Below are 20,964 nucleotides of genomic sequence, written 5' to 3'. Positions count from 1 at the left end.
AAAACAATAGTTGTCTTCCTTATAAAAAATAAAGCATACATATATATCATTCTCATATATCTTCATGTTTAATTCTTTGATATTTTAGATATTGAATTAAATATATACAGTAAATGGAATATTATAATATATTAATTTATTTCAATATTTCAAGAGAAATAACATTTCTAAAAAATGTGTTTATGATTTGAGGGTCATTTATATTCTTCTTTGTACGTATTTCTTGTTTTATTTTGAGGATTTTGTTATTTCATATATTTATTATTTCTTTGAATACATTATTTATTTATTTATTTTCGGACAAAACAAGACACTGGGTGACATCACCGACGACTGAAGCAGATTGTGACGAGCTGTGTGGACCGCGCAGTTAATCGATCAAATGATGACTCGATCAATAAAAATAATAGACAGTTTGGCTCATCACCATGTCAGACTCGCACGTTTCATAACTCGAGCACAAACGATTTCCTCCTCTTTTGTATTTGGGAGTTCCTAGTCTGGCCAGTCACCTTGACAACATTGGCCCAATGACAGCGCACACGCGAACTAGGCCAGCCAATCACAGGCAGCCGGCAAAGCTGCATGTCATTTCTGCCCCGCTTGCAACCTGCACCGTGTTTTGTTTGTCTGTCTGCGCACCAGGGATGAAACCTCGGAGTCCGCCGCTGCTGCTGCTGCTGCTGGCTCGATACAAACGGAGGAAAACTCTCACGACTTCCCGCTCATGAGGACTCCGGTAACCGCAGAGGACGCACGGAGCAGGACCGAACGGGAGCACCGCCGGGGCTCTGGAGTCAGGTGCCGCCGCCGCCGCTGCTGCTGCTGCTGCTGGATGAGAGTCTGACTAGGCATTTTCTCCCCGGTGACAGAGACAATCTCAACGGCGCATCTTCCCACATCCTCCTCCCCTCCCTTCCCTTCCCCTCCTCTCCTCCTCCGCTGCCCTCCAAGGCTGCAGCCCACCGACCATGGCCCTGGTGACTCTGCAGCGCTCTCCCACCCCCAGTGCAGCATCCTCGGCCAGCACGACCAACAGCAGTGCGGGGGAGGTAGGTGGAAACGCCGGGGCTCGGTCTTTGTGTGCGCGGCTTGAAGGGAGCCGCCGTGAATGCGCCTTCAGGAGCCCGTTTGTGTACTGTTTAACACCCTGCATGAAGGGCTAACCTCACTTCCGTCATAGTTGTGTATGTATGCATGTGTCTGTGTCTGTGTGTGTGTGTGTGTGTGTGCTATGAACTTGATATATGGTTGCATTGTTATCAGTAGAGTTGTTTGTGGCTGCTGTGGCAGCGGATTGTAAACAAAATCCTGAAGGGGAGGAGGATGATGAGGAGGAGGAGGAGGGGGCTGCTGGGTTTAGCTGTCAGAACAAAGTGCTCATTTTGCTGCTGCACAAACATTTGCTGCGTTGCACTCAGGTTGTCCTCCCCTCCTTGTTATTGGGCTTTTATTTTGCAGTAGTGCAGCCTCAGTGTTGGGGAGGGGGGGGGACTTTAAAGGAGAATGACATCAGTCTTTAGATGTATGCTCAGTGTGTGCCCCAGGACAGCTCAGCCCAGTGTTCACAAACATGAAAAAATGTGAGAAGAAATATTTGAGGGCGATGAGGTGAGGCGTTAAAGGAACAGAACATCCTAAAATTGAAATTTGTAGTCGTCATCTTCTCGGCCAATCGGCTATGGAAAGTCGGGAGAAGTTTTGTGGTCCCCGAAACATTTCTTGAGCGTTGCAGCGTTCTCCTTAAACAGCCGACTAAGGTGGGGACTTGTTTTTAAACATCAGAAAAACAACTGGGGAGGAGGGGGAAAAAAACGCAAAATGGTTCCAAACAGCATGTCCGGTGTAATCAAGGTCTCCCAAAGCCATGGGATTCTAATACATTATTCTAAAACATGTTATTTATACCCTACCCTTTTTAAACCCAAATATTAACTGTAGCTGCGATGCTAAAGGCGTTAGCACAGGCTCTGTCTGAAGTGGGTGCATGAACTTGGCATATTTTCTAAGGAATGTGGGATTTCAGGGATTCCGGACACATGGATTACACCAGATGATCTGTATGGATCCATTTATATGTTTCCCCATCTGCTTCAGTTGTTTATCAGAACTGTGTTTTGCTGTGACCCTCCAGAGATGTTTTGTGGACTACACAACTTCACCCGACTTTCCATCTGCAACGAGGCAGAGAAGATGACAGTTTTGGATGTACTGTTCCTTTAACGTCTCACCTCAACGCTCATGTAGTAGCCTAAAAATGTATGTCATTCTCCTTTAAAGTCTCCTCTGGTATGGGGGGGAGGCGATAATGACTGAATTTTCACTTTCTTCAGCTGTTCCTCTAAAGCCCATACGTCATCTCACAGTGTCGCACAAACATCTTAGATTAGTCTAGTTCAGTAATATACTTTGTACAGAAAAAATCCAGAGTGTATCTGCAGTCAGGTTCCTCTCCTGACAGTGAGCGGCAACACTGAACTCCGTGGAGTTTGAGGCTGTGAAGCTGACACATGAAATCCCATTTGCAAAATGAGATCTGAGCAGCAAACAAAGTCAAACACTCAAATATGGAGCAGTGCCAGATTAAACACCCTAGTGAAATCATAACATCGAGGTTAGCGTTCCAGTTTCAAGATTTAGGAAAGTGGATTACATGCTCCGAAGTAGGCTGAGTGAAAAAAATAAATAAGCAGCGGCGTTCTTCCTCTGATGATAAGTTGAGTTTTTAATAGCACTTCATGTGTGTGTTTTAGCTGAACTTTCGTGTCTTCATGATTCAGCTCTGTGAGTTCATAACAGATGAGATCACAGCACTGACGAGGGAGGACCAGTAGTTGGCGCTGGCACGCTTCAGTCCAGTTGCACGGTTCTCAAAAATCCATCCCTCATCTCAAAGATTCAGTTCAACGTTCATGTATCAAGGTCGAGTCCATTCCTGCATGTATCAGACTTACATAAAACAAACTTTTCACCCCAGTAAATACGTATCATGCTCATAAAGAATGTTGACCTCCAGATGACCTGAACACAAGTTATTCATAAAGACGTCTTGGTTTTAAGAACAGGAAATATAAAATCGTCTTGTTTTTATTCCTTAATGTTACTTTGGTGCAGTCTTTTCACTCTCTGCCTCATCTCTGTCTTTCAGGACTTCGGAAGTGACGATGACCGGAAAAACAATCAGAGGTAAGAGCTTTCTGATTTTAGAAAGTTGTTGTGTTTGAAGATCTCCTGAGACAGAAGTGATCTGAAGATGTTCTGTATTTCTGACATGAATTGTCAGTAACAGAAATGTGTTTTTGTCCTGTCTTCAAACATGTGACTTCACTCGTTTGGTCCAAGTCCCAAGTCAAGTGAAGGGACTTGCATTTCTCTGAGGTATTACTGTTGGGGCTGCTTTCACAGACACAGTGTAGCAACGTGGCTACTGCTAGCAGCCTGTCTGCTCTCCAACAAAGCAAAGAACAACTGTATCAATAATAATGTCAACTGACCTAGAAACACTGATCTCAGTGCTATGAAAAGGCCAAGTTAAACACCTGGTTGTGTTAATAGGTCGGTAGGTAGGTGTTGTTGCTCACTGATAGAGTTGACAGGATGCAGGTTTGAACCTTTTCAAGTCCCTTAAGTAACAAGAACTTATGATATTGACAATATTAATGACTCAAAAATATGTATTTTTTTCCATTGTTTCTTAAACACTTAAACAGACTGAAGACTGAATTGTGTAAAAAAGCTGAAACAGTACAAATGACTTGGAAAGGAAGGCATCATGAACAAACCTTGCTTTTCCACTCTGTGTAGGCATCTGTCGATTATCAGAGCTGCTACTAACAGTTTATTTCATTGCTGATTATTTTTGTTGTCCAGTCTAAAAAAAATGTCAGAAATTGTCCATCAGAGTTTCCCAAAACACAAGATAGCCACATAAAATGTCTTGTTAGGTCGACAAACCAAATATATTCAGTTTATTGTCAAAGAGGCATACTCAAACAGATGAATTAATTATTACAATAGTCCATGAATCGATTGTAGCAGCGCTTCTAATTACAGCATGATCATTATTTGGTCGTGTTTTCTGCCAAAGGCTTGTTGCTCAGTTGATTCTACAGTGGCTGTAATGGTTCTGTAATTGGAGCAAGGGTTAAAAAACACAGTTTGTTAATGACAGTATGCAGTGAATTGTGTCAAAGGAGCTTGCAGCTCTGGTCATTAAAAACTATTTTATAAGGTGGTGAGCTGCTTGTCTTTTCCTCAGTCCTGAAGATTCTGTGATGTGAGCATAGCTCGCTCTCACACTGTATCAGTGAGGCAGTTTATTTTCTCTATTTGCCTTCAGTTTCTCGTTGTTGTCAAGGAGAAAAATCTTTTAAAATGTTCCTCCAATCTGTTACATAACAGAGAGCACATAAACCGTTTGTTCTCTTGCGCACAAAGATCTTCTTTAATCAACCCGACGTCACAAAAAGTCATGATGTGTGTCAGCAAAGCTTTGGCGCACACTCTGTCTTTGTGCTCACTGTGTGCGTTGGGGGCGGCGTTCACTGTTGAAACAGTCATGTCATGCTTTGTCTGGTATGTCTAAATGAGTAACATGTTTCTGTGGCTCAGTAATTCATCAGCGTGGAGTCTTAATTTAGGATTCTGCATGTCAGACTTGAGACCCAGCGCCAAGAAACATTTCCACCGCCTACCAGCACTTGCATGAATGATGGTATTGTGACAGAGTGTGGCGTAGGGAGAGCTGATTGCTGCTGTGAAGAGGAGATAGGGAGCAGAAGAGACGGAGAGGACAGGGCAGCACGGGCGGAGAGGCTTCAGGGCTGAGATGGAGCGAAGGCTGCGGGAGGAATAGAGGAAGGACTTTTCAGACCTGGACCTCAGCGAGAGGAGTTAAACAGGAGAGGCTGCAGGACCCTGACAGATGACGGGAATACACAGGTGTAGAAGATGGACAGAGGGATGTTAATAAGAGGAGACTATACTGGATTTTGTCTTCTAAGGAGACCACAAATGGTCTGCTAATTTCTCCCAGGATGGTTGTGAAACCTTCACATAAAGCCATGTTCACCGTGCTGCCTCACTTTGTGGGAGAAGCCGCTCTGACTCAGAGGGAGATCTGTCGCATGTAAGTTCTCACAGCAGTGCGAACAAAAAGTTAACTTGATATCAGACAGTTATTAGAGCACTAAATTTTACATTATTTGGAACAGTCATCCACAGTTTAAAGCTTTAATTCTGAGAGGTTCAAACTAAGTCGATCATTCTTTGGTGCAAGAATGATTTTTGATTTCTAAAATGTGCCCTTTTTAAGGGGGCTCGCCCCGCCAAAATGTTTACTGTTAAAAGTTCTGCATGTAAAGTACTGCATGTCTGTTTATTACGAACAAGAACAGGAGCCAGTCAAATGTTTGAAACATTTGTCAGATTTTAACTGTCTGTGTATCTGTCCGATTCAAATCACAACATTTCATGGTGTCACACGAGTGATTTACAATGTATATAACTGGTCTGTGAGTTTCCTGGACCGCTAGTCCAGTAAAGACTAAAGCAGCGGGAAGAGTTCAAACTGAAACACTATGTCAAAATGAAATCATTTGTCAGTATCAGTTATATGTCCACATCCGAACCTGGACAGCTGTCCGCCTATCAGTGATTTCAGGCGAAAGGAGAAGGATAGCAGGTTAACAAGGGGGATGCATTTTGGTTATTTGTCCACCAATGGGGACAATTAACATTTACTCTGATGATTATGTTGGTATCGATGAAGTGTCTCTCTTCTACTGACCCAAAAAAAAAGACTGGCATCTCTGAGACACACCAATACATTTCCCAGAGGTTGGTTTGATAGTGTGATTGATATTATTTTTAGGAGTTCTGAAATTAAATGTAGGTGTGCTTGAGCACCCCTAATAGATTGTGACATCACAAATGTTTCATTACAGTCATATTTTTATAACTGTGATTGAGCTTTTTCAAGACTTTGAGGTTGTTACTTTGGAATAAACAGTCATCTCTAAATCATACAACTTAAATTAGAAGAGGGGCGATGATGCCACTTGGCAGCAGAGCTGAAACAAAAGGCCTTGTGATGGTCCCACTCAGTCATACCAGTGTGTGTGTGTGTGTGTGTGTGTGTGTGTGTGTGTGTGTGTGTGTGTGTGTGTGTGTGTGTGTGTGTGTGTGTGTGTGTGTGTGTGTGTGTGTGTGTGTGTGTTCGAGTGGGTGCATGAGGGTGCGATTAAACAAAGCTGTGTCCTGTTCTGTGCAAGAAAAGACGTTAAACCTGTCCTCCTGCAGCCTTCGTAAGAAAGTCATAACCCAGAAGTGATTCATCCAAGACAGGTGGAGAGAGGAGAGAGCACATGTGGACAGTCATGGTGTAACGTTCGATTCCCCACAGAGCCTTATCAAGAATAATCTGTTAGTCAAGCTGTAAAACTTGAGGCTGTAAAAGTCACAGCATCAGGACTTTGTTGACTTTCAGTCTCTGATGAGCCTCCCGTCCTGCTCAATGAACCAGTGAGGACTTATTAAGTATGCAGCCTACACCTGGCTGCTCACTGTACATACAGTATCCTGACTGCAGCCATTTTACATCCCTGTCTTCATTTTTAACAATTTAGCCAGTGTTTTGTTTGCAACACCATGGAGACGCAGCGCTCGTCGATAGATGCCTGGTGTTTTAAGCTCAAGGTCAGGGTTTCTTCCCCACAAACCGGGTGTGAAAGTGTAGAACAGATATCTACACCGCACTGTAAAAAAAAAAAAAAACACTTCTTTGATGGCTTTTTTTAGCCCTGAATTTATTTTCCACCTCTTTCTCTTTCCAGCCTCAGTGAGAGCTTCTTCATGGTCAAAGGAGCTGCCCTCTTCCTCCAGCAGGGCGGCAACGCACAAGGACCAAAGACCCCGACCCACCACAAACATGCAGGTAGGAGCAAACAGTCACAAGCACAGAAGCAGCTTTGTTTTTGGTCTTTGCCCATATTCTCTGCACAAAGGAGCTCCAGGCAAACAGAAAAACTGTATTTGCTGAGGCGGCTTTTCTCATACTGGGATTGTCTGTGTTCATTCCAAACTGTGTTAAGAACCATGACCCTGCTGGGTCTGACCCGAGTCGACCTGCAGCTCAGCATGAAGGATGCTCATAAATCATTTCAACCATGATAAAGCCTCATTTTGCTTGAATCTATTTTAAAAAATCTAAACTACATCTGTCTTTCAGCTATTTTAATAATAATAATTAACTTCTCTTTACACGTTCCTGGTTACACTTACACACCATACTTTAAGTTTGGAAAAATTCTCAGTGGAGGGCTTTTACTAAGTATTTTTACAGTGTTGTATTAGTACTTTTACCATTAGCTTCAGCAGATTTAGCCAAGCATTATTACATAACCATTATATCATGCTGCTGCTGCTGTTGCTGCACATCAAAGTGACGTTAAATGTGCCATAATCTCACTTGATCTAAAAATAAAAACGGTCTGTAAGTCCATCAATGGGGTCCTTTTATAGATGCGCACCATTTGCACGTTTCTAATCTGACGTCCATGTTGAGTCTGAAAGTCAGTTGAGGACAAATACAGGAACAGTCAGGAGCCAGTTTGTTGCTAACACTTTAGCTTTGCTCAGCTGGAAGGAGGTTGGGTTCAGATTTGTCCTCATTGAGAGAAATCTGCAAACATTTTTCCTCCCACTGGAAGAGAAAACCAACAATGAATGAACAATAGAAGCAGCTGAATGATCAGTTTGTAGTTGACATTTAGTTTTTTTTTTTCATAAGAAATTCCAGATGAACTCTCCCTAGTGAAGCCTGTCTGTGATTATTCAGCGTTATTTGTGCTTTATGTTTAGTCTGAACATGATCATATGTTTCAGCTTCTTAAATGCAGTTCTAGTTCCTTACAGCAGTGCTCATGTGAAATGTTTGGTAGCTGGAAATCCTCTCCTCTGTCAGGATCTTTGTGAGCTGAATGAATGTTTATGTCGTCAAGACAGCAATGATGACCTCAAGCTTAATAAGTCTTAATGTGTGTTTCATTTTCAGGTGATTTACCTCAACACCTGCAGGTCATGTTTAAGATCCTCCGGTCTGAAGATCGCATTAAGCTGGTCAGTATAATAATTATACCCCCACTTTGACACTCACATAAAGTATATCTTTAATGTTTTGAATTTATTTCAACACACAGAAAATGATTGATTTGGATTTGTTTACTAATAGTCAATTAGGCTGCTCACATTTGAAGAATCAACAAGAAAGAACAAATTGTTAAGAAAGTGTTGTAGATGGTGTTAAACAGGGTTTATAAAGTTTCTCATAACTTCACAAGGCACAATATTTGGTGATTTTTTTAAGGGAGTCTGGGGACTTTGCCCACAGAGAACTAGCTTGTATTAGTCACTGTTGAGAATTTGACATGTCAATAAAGCTTTGTCTGCTTTCATGTAACTTAAATGGTTAATTGAGTTCAGACAGTGTGTTAGCAGCTTCTAACTGTTGGCAGGTCAGACACATTTTTAGACATGGTAAGCCACTAGGCTGGTACAGCGATGCCTTGACAAACTGACTCTTTTTCAAGGAAATAAACAACTTAATGTATTTCAGTTAATGCCAAATTTACTAGAAGGAACAAATAACATAGATGCCTGTTTTGCAAAGTTTATAAAGTTTCTCCCAACTCAACAAATCACAAAATTGAGCAATTTCATAAGGGAGTCTGGCGTATCCCTCTCTCTCGTCATCTCTTTGATGATAAGTAGTTGACTGTAGTTGATGTGGCTGCTTATAGAAGGTAAGTAGTGTAATGTTAAGGTTTGCTGTCTGCTGTAGTGCAAACATTCTCAAATTGTTGTCAGTAAGTTAAGTTAGATATGTTGTCCTGGCCATTCAAATTAATACAATGAAATCATTATATAGACTGTGACTGACTTCCCCCATTCCTAAATGCCTTTTTCTTGTATACTCTCCTTCTGTTCCACAGGCTGTACGGCTGGAGAGCGGATGGTCAGAACGGGTCCGCTACATGGTTGTTATCTACACTAATGGCCATCAAGATACGGAGGAAAATATCGTCTTGGGAATGGACTTCACAGACAAGGACAGGTAATTCATCTCTCTGCAGCTTTATGATAAACGTTGTTTAATCTGATGAGTAGATTTATTAAAAATGTAACTCTTCAATCTTTGGGATCCACAGTAAAGACTGCTCTATTGGGATGGTGCTGCCTCTGTGGAGCGATACCAACATACATCTAGATGGAGACGGGTATGTTTCAGTTTGTCCTCTGTTACCTGAATGTAACACACACCTGTAAATGTGAGGCAAGAGTTTCTAATGTTTCTGCCCAGGCCTCCTGTCAGCTGTGTGTTTTGGTTGCTTTTTCTCAGTTACAGGTTTTACTGCCCACCAGTGGCAGAGGAGAGATCTACACACATTTTTCTCTGTGTGTGAGAACCGTTCTTGCTGACCTGTTCACATTGTCTGTGTCTCTGTGTGCCGGAGGAATGTTCCACTGGTCGGTGTCCTGAATGGTCCCATGAACGAGCCGTGTCCAGTCTGTGTTTACATTTCCCCCAACCACGATCACTCTTCTTCATCTCCATCCAGTCTCACACTGATCTTCCTTCTCCTCATCCTCTTCTTCACCAGAGGCTTCAGTGTGAACACAGCAGGGCGGTCGCATGTCTTCAAGCCTGTATCTGTGCAGGCCATGTGGTGAGTAGAGTCTTCGTGTTTACCTGGGATTACTGCTGTGTTTGTTTGTGTGTGTGGACAGGAAGAAAAGCATCGTCGCTGCTCTGTAAATGTTGTCACAGACTGGGGGACCACACCTCAAATCATGTTGTTCTAGTTAATTTGAGTTTTGTAGTGCCCATATACCCATATGGATACCTTGTTGTGTCTGTGACGGTGAGATTAGCCTTAACTCAATTAAGACTACACTGTTAATTTTCTGAACAGAGATGTTATTCTCTGTCCCCTGCCCCAGGAATACAGATGTAAACTAGCTTTTAGCTAACTCTGGTGCAGCTAGGAAATTGTGCACTCTCTGTTGAATAAATAAATAGATAGATTGATTAAATTACTGGATGGAAATTGCAGATCCACGAAAAAGTGATAAATAACTGTAAGACTTTGCCCAACATCGACACTTTGTACCCGGATGCTTAGTGTTAAACTTTTAAACAAACATCGACTCAAAATGCCACAATTTATTTGTCATTCCAATCATAACCATATAAAAGACTCAAACCGCACAATTTCATGTCATATTATTGTTTTGAACCACTTTTTGTGTGTGCTATTGTACATGAGAGAGTTAGAAAAGAACCTGATTCCTTTGTTGTGGAAATTTGGGACTTTCATTCATTCAGTAAACCTTTGTTTTTACTCGAGAGATCATTTAGGGGGACCCTCACTTACACTGACATCTAGGCAATTGTTTATTTATTTAGACAGTTTAGAGTTACAGGGACATACCACATTAGTAACATTTCTGTAAATATGCCAGTTTTATCGTTCTGGTAAAATTTTCAGTCGCAGCCCCTGGGCAGGTGTAATGACAACTACAATAGACCCGTAAAAAACATTAACACAAAACAGCTATACAGTATTTTACAAAGCTCATATAAAACACTTAAATATAAGGATAACAACATAAAGCAACGCACACGTCAGGACAATGACCTTACACTACACAGAAAAGGGAAAAACAACAACAAAGAAAGGCAATCTTTCAATAAGTTCATAAAAAAACATTTTAGATCTATCAGACAGTTACTAGTTATAAATACAGCAGTTATGTCAGATAATTTGATGGATACATACATTTTAAATAATAATACAGTAATGTTAAACAATTGAAATAAAAAACTAAGATGTAAAATAAAACACGGTTGTGTAAAAAAGTCATTTTTGATCCATGAGTTAGGTGCACTTAAATTAAAACCAATCATCAGGACTTCGTAAATAAAATGACAGCATGTTATTGTGTTTTAGTAGCTTTCCATCAGGCTTAATGGTGCAGTCAATACCCACACCCAGTGTGTGAGTGCTCTTTTTCCCATAGACCACTGGTTCTCAAAGTGGGGTCCAGTGTATAGTGGTTATTGAGGGTGTCCTGGAGGGTCTCAGGCGAAAAATCCTGTGTCCGCTTAGGATTTCTTGATGTGAAAAGACTTTGTTGTATGTCGCTACCCTTCTCTGTCAACCTGTTTCCTGTCACATCTTCAGCTGTTCTGTCAATAAAAGGCCAAAAAAACATTAGAAAAAAATAATCTGTGCCTCGCTTTACTCCTGTCTCCAGTTGCCACCTGCTGGCCACTTATCAGACCTACAAATAAACAAGTCTACCTTGTGTTTTTCCCACTGCTCCTTTTACCATACATCAATCTTGCTGATAACATTTAATGTTCTGTGCCTCTGCAGGTCGGCCCTGCAGGTCCTCCACAAGGCATGCGAGGTGTCACGGCGCTTCAACTACTTCCCAGGGGGCATTGCTCTCACGTGGATGGCATTCTATGAGAGCTGCATCACCTCGGAGCAAAGCTGCATCAATGAGTGGAACGCTATGACTGACCTGGAGACCACCAGGCCCGACTCGCCCACAATGTTCGTCGACCGGTGAGGCTGCCACCTGTCGCTTGACAGTCAAATGTAAAATAACATGTGGGCATTCACAGTGATGTGAATGTAAGCTGTAAGAAGATTTCAGATGCACTTCACATCTCGTTCTAAACCGTATCGCTGAGTTCCAACACGCCGCCTGTGTGTACGTCCCCGGTCATGGAGTAGATGTCAATGCTTTGGGCACCAGCTGTTCTCCTTTTGTCACTGTCCTTTGTCCTCAGCTGTGGTGACATGTTACAGTGTTATGCTAATTTTCATTCAGACAGCAGCACTGACGTATTGACTCATTATGTGCAGGCCGACAGAACGAGAGAGAACAGAGTGTCTCATTAAAGCCAAGCTACGCAACATCATGACGTTTCAGGACCTGGAGAACATCACATCGAAGGAGGTATGTGACAAAGGAGCACTGCGGGATTTTGCTTGTTGAGATTTTTTTCAAAACTGCATGACAGACCTTCATTTTTATAAACTGACCAATCAGAAGTATTGCCTCCCCCCTTAGTTACTGTTGCTAGGCCGGATGTCACAGTGTTTACTAGATATCAATTTAACAGAAAACTGCAAAGTTGACTGAGCTTCAACCAGGCACCAAGCCTTCTCAACTCTTATTTTAGAGCATAGAGCAAAAATGAGGGGGAAATAGGAATTAAGTTATGGCACACAAGTAATTAATGGAAATGATCCAAAATCAGTATTAGATGATGTCTACATTAAGAAATATAGAAAAAGTTTAATAAAAGTATTACTATTTGACCTGACTGTGGGAAATACACTGTGACACCTTGTTTAGTAAGTAGAAGCAGGGAGGAGCGCTTTGTTTGTGTGTTGGAGTGTTTGTTTCTGCTCTTTAGAAAGTAAATTGGTTCATGTTCTGTCCTTGTCCTCAGATCCGTAACGAGCTGGAGCAGCATATGAGCTGTAACCTCACAGAGTACAAAGAGTTCATAGACAACGAGATGCTTCTGATCCTGGGTCAGATGGACAAGGCGACACTTATCTTTGATCATGTGTACTTGGTGAGAATCTGCCTTTACTTTTACGCTACCTCTACATAGTTTGATGTCAAACTTTTACATTAGTTTCTCCACTTTTCCTCCGCTGACACCGTTTTATTCCAAATGCGTTTCAATGTTTTTTGTCTCTGCAGGGCTCTGAGTGGAATGCTTCCAACCTGGAAGAACTACGTGACTGCGGGTGAGCGGATATATGCTGAAACTACCACACCATTATTCTAGTTTAATCCTGAACATTTACCTTTACCTTAATTTTTACTTAGAAGTTGCCACTATCTGTAAATAAGTGTGTTTATCTCCCGTGTTAACTTTAGATGTGTTTTGATGATTTGCTTCAGCTCATGTAATGAAGTCAGTTGCTACAGATTAAACAATAAGACATGCTGCTTTAGAAATGAATCCTAACTGACGTCTGGTGTCAATTAACGATGTTAAGCAAATAATGTTAGCCAAGAAGAGAAAGAGAGTGTTGTTCCACGTGTAAATGTTGCCACCATGTCAGGCACAGAACTGGATCTGCACACTGTGAAAGCACCAAATAAATTTAATAAATCAATGTTTCAATCTTCCATCTCAGGCTTTGGCAGGTGAAGAATACAATTATATCAGGTTAAACTGTTTAAAACACAGAGGCACATGTCTCTGTCTGACTTTAGTCCATAATTGAATCAGTGCAGCAGTGTTAGTGGATATTTAGTCTGATTCTCCATGTGAAACTGTTTTATTTTCACATATGTTTGAGTAATATTTTAACTAACTGACTAACACTTCACTGTTTTGTTTGCAGAGTGGGTTACATCCTGAACGTCACCAGAGAGATCGACAACTTCTTCCCGGGGATGTTCTCTTATCACAACGTCCGTGTATACGATGAGGAGGCCACCGACCTGCTGGCTCACTGGAACGACACCTACAACTTCATCGTCAAAGCCAAGTAAGAAGCTACATTTATTTTGTTTTAATTTAACTTTATTTCAAGTGCACCACAAAAGATAACAACAGGTGATTAAAAGCGAGTCGTGTCTGGAGAGGACAAGAAGCCACCATGCCACAACGGATGTCCCCTTCATTGCAGAAAAAAAAACAATAACAATTATTAAAACATAATTTGAGAAAATTATATTGGTATTTGATTTGGTATTAACAGATGGTGTTTTTGTCATCATTTTACTGTCATCACAGTTTGACTGGCTCAGATCAAGCACTCTCCCCGAGCACTGTGATCACACAGTGCATAATTTTTCTCCTGCCCAAATGTAAAACAGGGCTGTGAGTAAGGCCAGTATCAGAGAGAGAGAAATGGTGAAACCAGTCTGGATGCACCATTGCTTGTAGCAGTTAATGTTTTTTTTTTTTGTTAATTTTTTATGTCCAATAGGAAGAACAATTCAAAGTGCCTGGTGCACTGCAAGATGGGGGTGAGCCGGTCTGCCTCTACGGTTATTGCCTATGCAATGAAGGAGTACGGCTGGTCTCTGGAGAAAGCCTACAACTTTGTCAAGCAGAAACGGAGCATAGCTCAGCCGAACGCTGCTTTCATGAGACAGCTGGCCGAATATGAGGGAATCCTGGATGCAAGGTAACCTGGTCTACAGATTCACTCAGCACACTGCAGTCACCTCAGTGTTTTGGTTTGGGGGGTCTTGTTCGAATAGCCATTACATCAGTGGTTTGTGAAGTTTCTCTGTGTCTGTCACCTGTAAACAAAAGTTTACTTTGCCCTTCACAGTAAACAGCGCCACAACAAGCTATGGAGGCCTGGGACAGACGAAGAGGGATCAGATGATTTACAAGCCTCTGGCCACAGTACTGGTGGGGAAGAGACACCAGTGCTCAGAGAGGACGAGGCCTGGGGAGGCTGTGGGGCGTCTCCCTGCAGGGGGATGGGTCTGGAGATGGAGCCCCTTGACTCTCTTAACTATAACTATTACTTCAGACGTTTGTCAGACTCTGCACTGGACAGTGAGCCCTCCACCCCAGTGCGGGGTCCCCCTCTGCTGGGTATGGAGAGAGTTTTCATCGAGATTGAAGACGTGGAGAGGGATGCTCTACTGGAGGATGAGGGGTTCCCCATGGCCCATTTAGCCCTTCCTGGTGAGGGCACGGCAGCCCAGACGTGTGGGCGCCTTGACCCCCTGGAGGACATGAGACTGAGGCTCGAGTTCAGCACCCTGGAGGAAGAGGATGAGGAAGAGGCCAAGAAAGAGGAGGCGGAGATGGCGGCGTTGGCTCAGACACCTGGAAATTCAGATGGGAAAAAGGCGGGGGAGGAGGGCGCGGAGGAAAGCCGCTTAGGCCTCGCCAACCTGAACACCAACAACAGCAACCGCCTCGCTGCCAAACGCAGCTGCCCCGCAGCTTTTGACGTGAGTTGAGAAAATCTGGCTTTTCATTTTGTGTTTTAAAATGTCTCCCATGTCAGAAACATATGTAATGTTTGTAGCTTTACATTTACTCTGCTTGCCCCTGACCATATACTGTGTTCTGTTCCACTCTTACTCCATTTAGGACAGTGCTAGCACAGGAAACCCTTTAAAAGTGAAGCCTTCCTATCAGTCCTGCAAAGACTGCCTGCGTCTACCACAGGGGCGGCGCTGTGACCGTCCAGCAGGAGGCCGTTCTCATCGCCTTAACCCCTCCCGCCACTGCACTGTCCCCACCATATGCATAGATCCACCTGGGACCAATTTTGCCCCCACCCCAATTCTGCACTCGCTGCAAGCCCATGCAGTGGTCCCATCTAACCTGGTCCAGTCATGTAGTCCTGTCTACCGCTGCACTACCTGCACCCCGGGTGTCCCATCTCTCCCAATGACCAACCGCCAAAAACTGTCACCAATGAACTGTGAGGAGACACCTCCAGAGCGCAGCTCGATGGATGACATGGACGGACCACAGGGGGGCGACATGGGAGAACAGATATCACGGGAGGACGCAGGGACCATTCATGCGACTACTGCTGAAGGTTTGGGCGGTGCAGTGGAGCTCCAGCTGCAAATGCCAGGACTGGGGATAGAGTTTGGTCTGGAACTGATGCGACAGAGAGCAGAGCAGCTGCCAAGCTTGGCTATGGAGGGCCAGCTCCCTGTGGGGCCCCTGCCTTAATACAGTGGCCAGAACATGGATGCGATTGAGGAGGAGGCTTACCACTGCCTCCACCAGGTACACTATGATGACTACCGCTGTGGTGTCGTACCAGAAACAAAGCTCTGCCTTGACTTGTACTGTCATATCCTGGCCACTGTAACAAGCTGCACAGCCCTCTCTGTGTTTACAGAGAGTGTCTTGTCATCATCTACTGGCATCAAGATCCAGTCGAGTTTGGTTGTTTTGACCACACGCTAAAGGCTTGAATGCTTCTGGCCAGGTAAGGACTGAAGACTTTGCTGTGTCCTTCACTTGTCCCTCAGACCTGACTGATCTGGTCTCTTCTGAGCCTGCTGGCCCCACACCACATATAGGATCATCGCTCTTCCCCACAATGGAGATGAGCCTCATGCTGCCATTTTACCCTCAACAGAAAGGAGACAGTGGTGGTTTCTACCTTCTGAGAAAGCTATAGCTAGCACTTTGATATTGACGGAGAAAAAAATACCTAAAGCAACATGCTTCTGTCAGTGTACTGTATGTTTTTCAATCCAGTATTCATGAAGGTTTGATTGCATTCAGTATCTCCTCATGCTACAGCTTCACTTATATTTTCCGTGCCGCAGCTGCTTTTGCATCATGAGAGGGCATTTCATGTGAAAGCGTAATAATTTTTTTACAAAGGATGTGAGCATATGTGAGCCTTTTAATGCCTCTTTGTAAAGCGTTGTACCTCGGACCACAAGTATCTCGGGACTGTTTTGGTCAAAGACTGTTTTGTTGTCTCTGCTCAGCAGTTGGTTCAGCCTCCGACCTCCTCCATTAATGTAATCATGTACTTAAAGTGCTCAGTAGCCCACGCATGACATTGCAGTATTACAAAACATATCTTCAACATGCTTAGACAGGACACATATGGACATTGCCTTTTAATTTTCACTTTTTAAATATGGAAGAAAAAAAAACTTTTGGCTTTCAAACTTGTGAGTTTATATGACAACAATTGAACTTAACCTCTCGTCTTATGCTTAGAAGAATTATAAAAGAAAGAAAAACGAATAAAATACCTTCAATTGTTGGAAAACATTACATTCATATATCCCACTTAAGAACATATGTTTATATGTAAATTTATTTTCAAATCCCGATGTAACCAAAGCCATATCATGTTGCCAGGTCCAGTTAATCGTCTTCATGATTTTAGATGGCAAAGAAGCTCAACAGTTTGCTATTGTACATACTTGTCTTTCTTTTCTTACCCAGCCTGCATCTGGGTAGTCAGCTCACATCACAGACATGGCTCGCTCAGTTAACGTTTTGGTCATGCGTTGAAAAAATGAAGGCAGCCTTTCTCCCAATGACAAACATTTTGCGAAGGCACACTGATGGTACAGTATCCAGATCTGACACTTGAGCATTCACACAGCATATTTCAGATCCAGCTACATTAAATTAGTTTAAGACTCTCAAGGATAAATACAAATCTAAAATATGCTTCAAAGAAGTAGTTACATCCTTGTGAAGTGAGTTTATTTGAGTTATTTAATCAGGCATTTGCAGTCAACAGCAGATGCTGCTGTAAAAAGTGTTGATAATTTATAGTTTTTTGTGAAATTAAATTCAACTCCAGTTGTTGTTATTCTGACTTTCAAATTAGAGAAAGAAATATTTTTATTTAGAGTGTGAAAATGAGAAATGATGTTCCTAATTAAAAGAAAAGATAGTTTTGCTTTATTTTAAATATAGAAAAAGTAGCCTGTCAGGAAAAACTACAAACGTCTCAGCTCTTCTATCGCCTACATTTGTTATTTAGATTTTTCTTTTTGTTCATGTTCAGACAGCTCGAGGCATGTTTTTGTTCAAATTGTGCCACCAATCCAAAGTTGCTGTGCCACAGGGTGTTCCTCTGCAAGTTCTTCTGTTTGGTTGATGTTGTGTTCTTACTGTTTTTGGCACGCTGGGTGTGCTGGAATGGTACTACTGAAAGATGCAGGAAAAAGCACATGCAAGTGTTACTACCGTATTTAAAGATCTGAGTGCTTCGGGAGAAATGAAAACTGTGCAAAGAATGACTGCAATTTTTTTTTAAAATCCTCTTTAACCATGGGCTTACTGTAGATGTAGATGTTTTTCTTCTCCTTAGTTAGTTCAGTAGAAACTTCGACAAACAACGACAATGCATCCTCTGTTCCTTGTCCTCCCTGAACCGACTCCCCAGAGAGCTGCAGGTTTGCTCCACTAGTTAGATTTAAATAAATTGGTTTTGCCTTTAACCTGTTCTTCCCCTCACGTGGCCATGATGTATCATAAGGCACTTACACAAAGTTGTTGACAGCACACATTTAAATTAGAACCAATGCAAACTGTAAAAAGTGACAGTTACAATAACATTAATGTTGCAGAATTAATAAATACTATTGAAGACAGATTTAAGGTAATAGTTGAAACATTTTTATGTATTTGATTTGTTGCTAAGAGTGACAGGATGTCAGGAGCTGATTAGCTTAGCTTAGCAGACTGAAGTTTAGACAGTCTAGGTCCCTCTGAAGGTAACAAAATCCACCTACTAGCATCTCTAAAACTTTGATGTAACTATACACAATTTACATCTCAATTTGCATTTGCGGAAAAGGATCCAAAGACAACAACTAGTCGTTTTTACAATTCAAATGTTGAGCATCAGAGTTGCTACTAGGGGGATGGTGTTTACCTTCAGACAGGCAAGCAGTTTTGACGCTAGTCATAATGCTAAGCTATTATAGCCAGCATCTGACCGTACTGTAGGGCTGCAGCTTATGGTTATTTCAATTTTCGAACAAATCTGCCCATTATTTTCAGATGTTTAGTCTGAAAAATGTCAAAGAATAGTGGACAAAATGCTCATCACAACTTCCCAGAGTGTGAAGTGACGTTATCAAAACGACTTTTATGCGATTTAATGGATTATTAAAATGGCTGCCAGCTAATTTTGGGGTGAAACTTAGCAAGAAAGCAAATTCACATTCCTCAAAACTCTTCCTTTAACACCTTGTTGATACGATTCTAAGTAAAAACAGTTGTTCCCAGTACGTTAACGATCACAACAGGTCGGCCTGATCAGTGTGTGATCTCCCTTAAGCACTAAATCCCTTCTCTTTGCGTTTTCCAGACCGCAGCACTACGTTTGGTTGTTTGCTTCATGTTTTGAATTTGTTTTTGTATTTAAGTGCCTTAACCTCGGCCTTAGCTCTACCATAAAAGCATCATAGGCATTGCAGACTTTCTGTGAGTGTGCTGATGGTCTGGTCTTTTTTGTACATTACTTCCCCTCACTCCCAATAATAACCATGCTCCTTGCAATGTATAACTCGGCACATAATATAATGTATGCAAAGACACACACAAGCTCATGCACAGCGGCCTCCTCCACCCCCGATCGCACATACTTGATGGACTTCCATTTATCAATAGCCTATAATAATATTGTATTTGTTTGATATTGTTGAAACTTGTGGTACACTGTACTGGTTCAATAGCTGGCTGAAGAACCTTACTTGCTGGAATGAGAACTATCATTTACATTCAGACATTAGATAGGATTAATTTCAGCCTTTTGAAATTTACCAGTCTGTATATATTTTTCTCTACAATTTGCTATTGAGTACATTAGCTTGCAGATGTGGCGGCCGATATTAAGAAAAGCACTGAAATTGCTACTGTGTATTGAGAAGTACTCATAATTAAGTTCTCGTGTTTGTACCACAGCAAAAAAAAAAAAGACTTTGGGCAGCCATCTCATAATTTAGGCAAATGTCTTCAGGCTCTATTAAAAATGTCGATGATTAAATTGTTTTTATTGCATTATGCCCAGGCAGCAGGCATCACACTGACAATCCTACCTAAGAGCCAGACGTTGAGGACTTTGTAAGGAAGGATATTAAGACATATTGTACGTTAAAAGGGGGATCGGGGCATTTATAGAGTGTATTTATAGAGCACAAGTCTGCCCCAAAGCATGTGAGGTTGAGACGAGTGGAAAAATGTAAAACATGAAAAACCTACCTGGGAGTAAGATTTTGTTACGTTAATTGTTTTTTGTTAACTTTTGTGTACTGTACTGTACATTGCCAATGTTCATGTGTAATGCACTTTTTTTTTCTTTTTTTTTTACATTTTGTTAAAATGATGTCCAGTCTAATGTTTATCATGGAAATAAACAATTTCCTCTGCGTAATCTGTTTATTCAGTTAATTGTAATACCACTGTTTCCCATTGCATTTACAGATCTTGGTGAAAAATGGATCTGTGGTTAGATTCCCTGCATCCAGCTGGTCAGCCAAACTTTAAAAACACAGCCAAGCAAAAAGGCAAATGCCTCAATTTAAGCATCATGCCATACATCATTAGACGGCTTATTTTCTCAATCTTTCTATGGCACAGGGTTAACCCTAACACTAAAGCACATCAGCAAGGTACAAACAAAGACAAACAAGCAAACAAACTAGCTTGTACAAAGTTTTGCCAACTCACCAATAAAGTGTCCATGTGTTTCAGTAGTGCATCAAACTCAAACAAAATCTGGCTTCTCCTATTCACAAATGTCCAGTAAATCCATTTCCGCAACATATTTAGCACAAAACACAGTATTCCATGCTTAAATGGCAACAAAATAGCAACAAAAAATAAAAACACTGGTGTCATGGATGCTTTTTCATGTTTTTCTCCATTAAAAAAAAACAACAAAAAAACACTTCATTTCACAGCAGACACCATTATAGATAACGGCTTCGATGCCTTCCCTGGAGCTTACAACAGCCAATGAGTGATCGTGTAGACAGCTGACCCAGTCTCTCTTCTTTCTCGTCTCTCCTGATCCAGATGATTGATGATCAATCAGGGGTATTCTTAGGTCACAAAATTCAGTGATACTGTTATGCAAGTTCACCTTGGACCATGTAAGACCATATGATGCAGACCCATTGTGTTATCAGGCTAACATGGGCTTCTAGAGGACTATTTTTGTATAAGAAATTGGGGGAAAATGAACAAATAATTCCGTGTTCAAACTCCTATAGATTAATGCCCAAAGCACTTAAAAACTTTCTGACAGCTTGGGTGGAAAAATCAGCTTAAAACCTTTCAAAAGAGCCCAGAAGAACCAGTAACAACTTTGCCCTGCCTGAAAACTGTACTTTTTCTCTTTAACATACGTTTATTGCAATACACTGTACATCTCTGATTAT

General features: G+C 41.8%; 1 protein-coding gene and 1 long non-coding RNA gene across 4 annotated transcripts; one reads left to right on the top strand and one right to left on the bottom strand.

Moving 5' to 3' along the window:
• The first annotated feature begins 249 nt into the window (after window positions 1-249).
• On the top strand, window positions 250-19,955 carry ssh1b (slingshot protein phosphatase 1b). 3 transcript variants are annotated; one of them, XR_005078133.1, is made up of 16 exons: window positions 250-1,052; window positions 3,149-3,186; window positions 6,834-6,934; window positions 8,054-8,118; window positions 8,991-9,112; window positions 9,207-9,275; window positions 9,660-9,725; window positions 11,439-11,633; window positions 11,937-12,030; window positions 12,530-12,658; window positions 12,790-12,836; window positions 13,443-13,589; window positions 14,034-14,234; window positions 14,385-15,021; window positions 15,164-15,817; window positions 15,933-19,955. XR_005078133.1 is itself a non-coding variant. In XM_037117166.1 (16 exons), exons 3-16 carry the CDS (start codon window positions 5,037-5,039, stop codon window positions 15,758-15,760), a joined length of 2,562 nt encoding a protein of 853 aa, XP_036973061.1. In that variant the 5' UTR covers window positions 965-1,052; window positions 3,149-3,186; window positions 4,727-5,036; the 3' UTR covers window positions 15,761-19,955. The 3 variants fall into 3 exon arrangements, 2 of the variants coding, with proteins under 2 accessions (XP_036973060.1, XP_036973061.1); XM_037117166.1 differs by adding an exon at window positions 4,727-5,128 and having other exon boundaries at window positions 965-1,052; window positions 15,164-19,955; XM_037117165.1 differs by having other exon boundaries at window positions 15,164-19,955.
• Window positions 10,441-20,339, bottom strand: LOC119029929. Its single transcript, XR_005078134.1, has 2 exons — window positions 20,252-20,339; window positions 10,441-11,248 (listed from the first exon to the last, which is right to left on the bottom strand). It is a non-coding gene; the product is annotated as an uncharacterized LOC119029929 (long non-coding RNA).
• Between the last annotated feature and the right edge of the window lie 625 nt (window positions 20,340-20,964).

Source organism: Acanthopagrus latus, chromosome 12 (assembly GCF_904848185.1).
Source record: "Acanthopagrus latus isolate v.2019 chromosome 12, fAcaLat1.1, whole genome shotgun sequence".
Classification (NCBI taxonomy): Eukaryota; Metazoa; Chordata; class Actinopteri; order Spariformes; family Sparidae; genus Acanthopagrus; species Acanthopagrus latus.
This window is presented reverse-complemented; position numbering and strand designations above follow the sequence as displayed.